Here is a 7,500-nt window from a genome sequence, read left to right as displayed (position 1 = left end):
AAAAAATAAAAATGTTTTTTGCTAGCTAACTTGCTAAAACTCAACATTTCATACACAAATCATCATAGTAATAACAATTTTTTCCCTTCTATTCTCTTTTCTCGTTTTTGTTACAAATTCGCAATGTTCTAAATCCATAATCATCGCTTATGTATTACAAGAACACAATGCTTTTTTTTTTTTTTTTTAAATTCTTTATTTTATGCTCTCTGAATAATTAATGAGAAAGAGGAAATTCTATTAACCTCGGATTATAAAGTTGCATTTTTAAATGCTTTACATTATAGTCTATACAGCTATTAAGAATTTGTTTGTTATAATGAAATAAATACAACAAATATTTGTAATTCGTATAAATTGAATTCACTTACCCCCTTAAGAGCTATTTAAAAAATAAGCTAAACGATAAGTTAAAGCTACTTTCAATTGGGGGTATTACGTGTTTATAAATTATACTACAAATAATAAGATCGACGTAAAAAATTCGATCGTTATATATATATATATATATATATATATATATATATATATATGTATATATATATGTATCAATCACATTCACTTCGGATATCTATTTTGCTAAAAAAATTTTTATTAGTAAACATTAATGTTATTTATGCAATAATATGTTACATAAATTACATGGATAAAAATTCATTTTAAATAAAAAGATACTATATTTTTGTAGCAATTTGTAACATCAATTCTTAATAAGCAACACAATATTATAAATTCTTTAAACAGTAATCTGTGCCCTACCGTTAAAACTACGAAGAATTGCAAATTTGTAACAAAATTATTTACTACAATATTCAAAATTCTTTTTTACTTGCTCCTTTATTTATCGACAAGGGCTACCAAAATCCATTTTCCACCCTTTTCTATTTAAACGGGCATATTCATATTAAGTATCTCTTCATCGTTCGAGCTCATGATAAGGACATTGGTGTGCATTTTTATCATTTAAAGCAACACCTTTACAGTTTTGATATTATACAAATAACACCATTTTCAATGAGTCCTTAGTAAAGTTTTTCACAATAAAAATTCACAATATTATATTTTGCATCACATTTAATCGTTTTCGCATCTAGCACTTATTTTGCGTGTGATGTTTTTTGGTAGTCTAAATATAGTAAGAAACCTGCTCGCTTAACTTAGCAATACCTTCAGATGATAAAAGTTCCATTTAGAAAACTGTCCTGATCAATATTCTGTCTATTGCAGGTATTTTTTAGCTCTCTCTTTCTCTCTCCCTCTCTCTCTCTCTCTCTCTCTCTCTCTCTCGCTTTTCTTTTCTTTTTCTTTTTTCTTCCTTTTTTCTTTTTTTTTCCTTTTTTCTTTTTTTTTCTTTTTTTTCTTTTTTTTTTTTAATAAGCATTACACCTCCTCGTATAACGTGCATCGAAAAAGAAAAAGTATTCTTCGAATTTACAATTTTCTTACATACAATGGTCTAGATTCAAGAAATGATCTATCTCTTGGATCTTCCACTAATGGAACACGGATCAATGATGTTTGTGGCGATTAATACAACGTATTCTGTATGTTCTATCCGATCTTGTCGTAATGTACGTTATGATCTAAAGAGACAAAAATTTCTTTACTTCATCGATATGTTATGTAAAATGGAATTCGCGACTTTTTTTTTTGTTTTTTTTTTTGCTTTTTGTTTTTTTTTTTTCAATATATGATTCTTATGCAATAATTTGTTGGAAGGCATGAAACCGAAATTAATACTGTTCTTTTACAGTTATGTTTCAACATTTTTTTTCATTATTACTCTCAACGCATACCACACGAATTGAAGACCTTTAAATTATAATAAAACATAAATGTTTTATAATGACAGCATATGCTTGCACATGAAGAGATACTTTTGCACATGATGATATTCGTTATGTGCAATTAACAGCAAAATCACTCAGAGTGCATTTATTTACACACGTTGCTGCGAGCTTAGGGTATATTATCGTGTTTTTATTTAGAAAATTGGCAGGCAGTGTATATATCAAAGAAATAATATCCATAGATACAAATGATATACTAGTGATTTTTATATTACAGTTTATATAACGCAGCACATCCCACAAATCAGTCACAAATTCCTAAGTGCACGATTTCCTACCATTCTTTTCAAACGTTCTTTCTATTTGGAGGGGAAAAAAAAAGAAAAATGATAAATTTATATTCATTTCCCATCCATCTCTACGAATATGCTTTTATAAAAAGGAGTGTAATTTTTTTTTTTTCAATTCATATATAAATACACAACAATAATTATCTCTTGAAAGCACTCGTCACACAATATTAAAGAGAGTCATAAAAGAAAACAAAATCAGGTAGAACATATGGAAAAATGACTATATAATAATTAAAATGCCCACAGTTTATTTGACATGGATGAGTAAAGCCTATGAAAATTGTTTTTGAACACACATACAACGTGTTAAATTGTTCACTTGGAATATATATATATATATATATATATATATATATATATATATATATATATATCTTTGTACATATTTATAAAACATTCGAATGTAATGACGGATTCGTGGAATTGCCTATATATAATTTAATATTTGTGTATTTGTGTGAGCTTCATATTATTAATGAATAATATTATATGTTATGTGTATAGTATTTTTACTTTCCATTTTTAATTTCTCTCTCTCTCTCTCTCTCTCTCTCTCTCTCTCTCTCTCTCTCTCTCTCTCTCTCTCTCTCTATATATATATATATATATATATATATATATATATATATATATATATATATATGTATATATATATATATAACGAAATTGAAGTCATAATCATTTAATATAAAATCCTACTAAAGCATATTGATTATTCAATATTTCAGGAAAAATTTCTTTCCTTTTTTTTATTTTTATACAACAGGAAGGAAGATCCAGACCTGAAAAATATATTTAATAATTTTACAAAAGGAATTGGCATATCCAGTTAAGTTACACGTTTACGTTTATTCTTTCAATACAACGCATTATATATTTCTCCTTCAATCGCTATAAAAACAAACGAAAAAGAAATTTCTCTCATTTGTGTATGTATATATGTATGTGTGTATATATATATATATATATGTATATATATATATATTATTTTCACTCCATTCGGTGCATTTAGGAATTATTGAAGTAGGATGTTAATGCTGCTGCTGCTGCTGCTGCTGTTGTTGTTGTTGTTGCTAACGTATTTCAGTTTCATGCCTTTCGCATTTATAATCAGACTTCATACGAATGTAAATTTTCATTACGAGAAATACGCTACGCTCGATAATTTTCAGGTTTCCCATTACAACGAGAGAGCTCAGCATTGATTTCTCACTTTGTGACGAGATTTTAAATACGTAATAATAATGATCAATCGTGACACGTTCACATATCATTATATTAACGGCGGTATATAAACAATGCCACTCGCAATACAAGAAGAGAGTCGTAGGCACAAACGCATTCTTTTCACCTTCGGTACGTCAATTCCTTACTCCTACACACACGTGGATGACCGCTTATCTCTATTGAAATGGTCAGAGAGCCGACGGCTTGTGGCTATTCTCAGTCAGCACTGACAACATTGATAACAAAGTTCATAATAAATGTACGTTGACCGGAGATATTATTATTAATGATGATAATGATGATGATGATGATGATGATGATGATGACGATGATGATGATGATGATGATGATGACAATAACGATGCCGATGATGATGAAAGTGATGATAATGATGATGATGATGACGATAACGATGATAATGATGGCAATGTGTATGTAATGGTGCTTTATAATAATAATATTAATAATAATATTAATAATAATAATAATAATAGCAATAATAATATTAATAATAAGGTAATAATAATAATAATAATAATGAATAATAATAATTAATAATTAATAATTAATAATCGTACAAGTAAATGGAAAAGGCAAAATCATTGGAGATGTCGACAATAAAAAAAAAGAGGAAGAAAATAATAATAATAATAATAATAATAATAATAATAATAATAATAATAATAATAATAATAATAATAGTAATAGCAGCAATAATAATGGCTATGTGGTGGCTCAATTTGAAAACGGTGGCGGAGTCGGCGTGGGTGTCAACGTGACGTTGGTATGCAGCACCGAATCTCTCGAAGCCGATCGACTTCCAGCACGTAGGAGAGTGATAACTTCTTTTTCAGAATCTCCAGCGGCTCCAGCGACGGTAGTAACGGCGGTAGTACTAGCAACAGTAGCAATAGCAGTAACAGCAGTAACAGCAACAGCAGCAGCAGCAGCAGTAGTTGTAGTAGTATCTCTATCTTGAGCACCACTACCACCACCTCCACCTCCACCTCCATCTTCGCCTCCACCTTTCCCGCCGTCTCTTCCGCCTTTGCAGATTCTCGCCGTTCCAGGGACTCGATCTCCAAATCCATCAGCACTATTATTCGCGCACTGTTGTACTGACCGCCCAATACCGACGGTATCGGACAGTTATTTCTGCCTTCCACTTTTCTTCTTCTTCCGCTTGAAGAAGCAACAGCATCTGGAAATGAAGCAAACACTAATAGGACTTAGAATCGTTTTCCTTTGAGCTTAGAGCATTGTGACACTGACATGCAGCATAAAACACATTTGGCATTCCAAGCGTCGTCAATTGAACTGGCTTTTTTTTTTATGTAATATACATATATCTTCGAAGTAATGCTATCACTTTTTCTCATTACAATCTTTTTCGCGATGATTTACAATAATATTTTTAGTAATAAGATTTTAGCTTCCTGGACTCTTTTGTCCTGTACTCTTTTTCGTAGAATATATATATAATATATATATACGTATTTATATGCTAAGAGAATATTTCAGAAAACAGTACAGAATGTATCGAAGAGAAAATATTTGTTATAATACAAATGCGATTTTACAAAATAAGATTATTACAGGATGATTAATAATGTTTAGTTTTATAGATAACCATAACGAATTAATGAGATTAGTGAGAGCATATTAAATGAAAATATGATAACGAAATATACAAGATAAATATTTTCAAAATATTTTGACAAATTAATTATTCATTGACAAAAATAAATAAATGATTTCCTTTTTCTTTTTTTCTTTTTCGTTTTCTTTTTCTTTTTTAACGTTTAAGGAAGATCATATTTTATTTTTATATTATTTAAAAGAAAAACCTGCATCGGCCAGTTAAATCGATATAATAAATCAAATTCGGGAATGGATTTTGGATTGGCGGTGGACGTAGGAACTTGCAAATATTTGTGCAGGGTAAATTTTCCACATCGAGGACAATACTTTTCTGCCGGTAAACTTTTCTTTCTGAAAATAGCAGAAATGTATGTAAAATGTTAACGTGCTTTTCTTTAATCGATAAATACATAAGATATTAAAGATGATGGATGAAACAAAAAAAACAAACAAAAAAAAAAAAAAAAAGAATATTTGAAAGATGGATGGAAGATTTTTCATATTTTTTTGCTTTTTAAACAATTATATCCTTCAATATAAATTTAAATTTAATTTCTCTAACGCGCAAACAAAAATATTTCTTTTTTATTTTTTACCCTATCAAGCATAGATTTATATACGTTTAGCAACTATAAAGAAAAAAAGGAAAAAAAAAACAAACAAACAAACAAACAAACAAACGATCAGTATAAAAATCTATAGCAATCTTTAGCTACTACCAGTGATATCATATAAAAGTATATAAAAATTAATTTATTAAATACACACATTAAAACTATATAATATATTAAGTTTAATTTATATATTAAATATGTTAATATTTTTTTATATATTAATAAATATATTAATTTTATTAGATAAATAATCCATAAAGCGAATAATAATCACTACTAAACTACATATACATTTAAATGATACATATGAATTTTAGTAAACATTAAAAAAAAAAAAAAAAAAAAAAAAAAAAAGGGATGTTTGAACGACAATGTAAATATAAGTAGTTTAAATGTAATACTAACTTGGTTTCATCGATCATATCCACTTCTTGTGGTGCTGTAATTGGCGTGTTAGAATGACCCGCAGTTGGATCATCATTAGCCAATTCTCCGTTCGTCGACGAAACAACCTATTAACAATTAACATTTTCATTATTAAATAAGTCTCAAGGGATAAAAATTATCAAATATAAATATATATAAAACATATATATATATATATATATATATATATATATATATATATATATATATATATATATGTTCGTGTGGTATATTTTCAAATATCAGAAAACATAAACATGATTTTTATACATTGTACATAATATATAATATATAATATATTTCTATAAACAACTAAAATATTAATCAATGATAACTATAATAATCAAGTAAGCAAATTTGCATTTTACTCGAATATAATATATACATAATTGTGCTGTAGATATTGAAAAAAATAAACAAATAAAAAAAAATAAAAAAAAAAAAAAAAAAAGGAAAAGGAAAAAAATAATAATATAAAAAGTAAAAGCACATAAGTGATTCAGACGAAAGGGGAATGCACAGTTAGGAATAAGCCAATTTTCTAAAAGAAAAAGAAAAAAAAAAAAAGGAGAAGATAAAAAATAAGGAAGGATAATAATAAACGTAGCACTTTTTTTAATTATAAAGAGATAGATAGTTGATACATAGAGAGTACAATCGAGAATACGATGTTTTAAATGGATTAAAAAAAAAGGAACGTCTACTATCTAAATGTTGGATTAGTGTTTATAATGTTGAATAGAACGAAAATAAGTGAGTCGATTAACGAGACATAGACAACATGCAGCAACAAACCAAATTGCATAGACTTCTAACTGACCATAATCCATTGTTGCTTTGTCTAAAAATAAAATGAATCATTTATTTCCGATAGATTGACATATTTCTTTCTAACACTGAGAAGATGAGGTGGGAGAGAAAGAAAGAGAGAGAGAGAGAGAGAGAGAGAGAGAGAGAGAGAGAGAGAGAGAAAGAGAAAGAGAGAGAAAAGAAATACGAAATGAATATAGATTTACCTAGTAATTAGAATTATTTCAAAAACCTTAATCGTCTTTATATTAATTTTTATAGAAAAATTATTATAAAAAGTGAGAATCGTGTGAGTCTATCTGTGTGTGTTGGTATATAAATGAAAATTTGACAAATGCGCAAAGAACGTAGTGTTAAGAATATGAATTCTGACGAAGAAAAAAAAAAGAAAAAAAAAAGAAAAGAAAAGAAAAAAAGGAAAGAAAAAAAAAAGAAAATAAAAGAGATATGAAAGAAATTCGAAAGAACAGTTGAAAAAGATAAAGAATGAAAGGTCCCTGAGAATGCAGGTCGGACTCACCTGAACGGAACCATGCCTATCAGCAGGTGTCAATGTACCACCGGCTCCTGATTGCTTCACTGCGTCTGGCCATGTGGTTCCCACCCCCTTTACGCCCCCGCCTCCCACCCCTCCACCTG

The 7,500-nt window shown here is 28.3% G+C and overlaps 1 protein-coding gene across 19 annotated transcripts in view; it reads right to left on the bottom strand.

Moving 5' to 3' along the window:
• Positions 1–2,972: 2,972 nt before the first annotated feature.
• Positions 2,973–7,500, bottom strand: part of LOC124949544 (casein kinase I) — a 41,067-nt gene continuing 36,539 nt past the window's right edge. For 5 of the 19 annotated variants that reach the window (XM_047494774.1, XM_047494773.1, XM_047494781.1 and 2 more), the window contains 4 exons: positions 7,382–7,500; positions 6,872–6,892; positions 6,031–6,137; positions 2,973–4,589 (listed from right to left, as the gene is read on the bottom strand). The exon at positions 7,382–7,500 is cut by the window's right edge and continues 7 nt beyond it. In XM_047494774.1, coding sequence (XP_047350730.1) covers positions 4,520–4,589; positions 6,031–6,137; positions 6,872–6,892; positions 7,382–7,500 — 317 coding nt within the window. In that variant the 3' untranslated portion in view covers positions 2,973–4,519. The remainder of the gene's footprint in view (positions 4,590–6,030; positions 6,138–6,871; positions 6,893–7,381) is intronic. The other 14 variants (XM_047494782.1, XM_047494786.1, XM_047494787.1 and 11 more) reach the window with 5 other exon arrangements.

The sequence above is a fragment of the Vespa velutina genome, chromosome 5 (genome assembly GCF_912470025.1).
Source record: "Vespa velutina chromosome 5, iVesVel2.1, whole genome shotgun sequence".
NCBI classification, from domain to species: Eukaryota; Metazoa; Arthropoda; class Insecta; order Hymenoptera; family Vespidae; genus Vespa; species Vespa velutina.
Note: the sequence above shows the minus strand (reverse complement) of the source record. Positions and strands in the feature narration are given on the sequence as shown.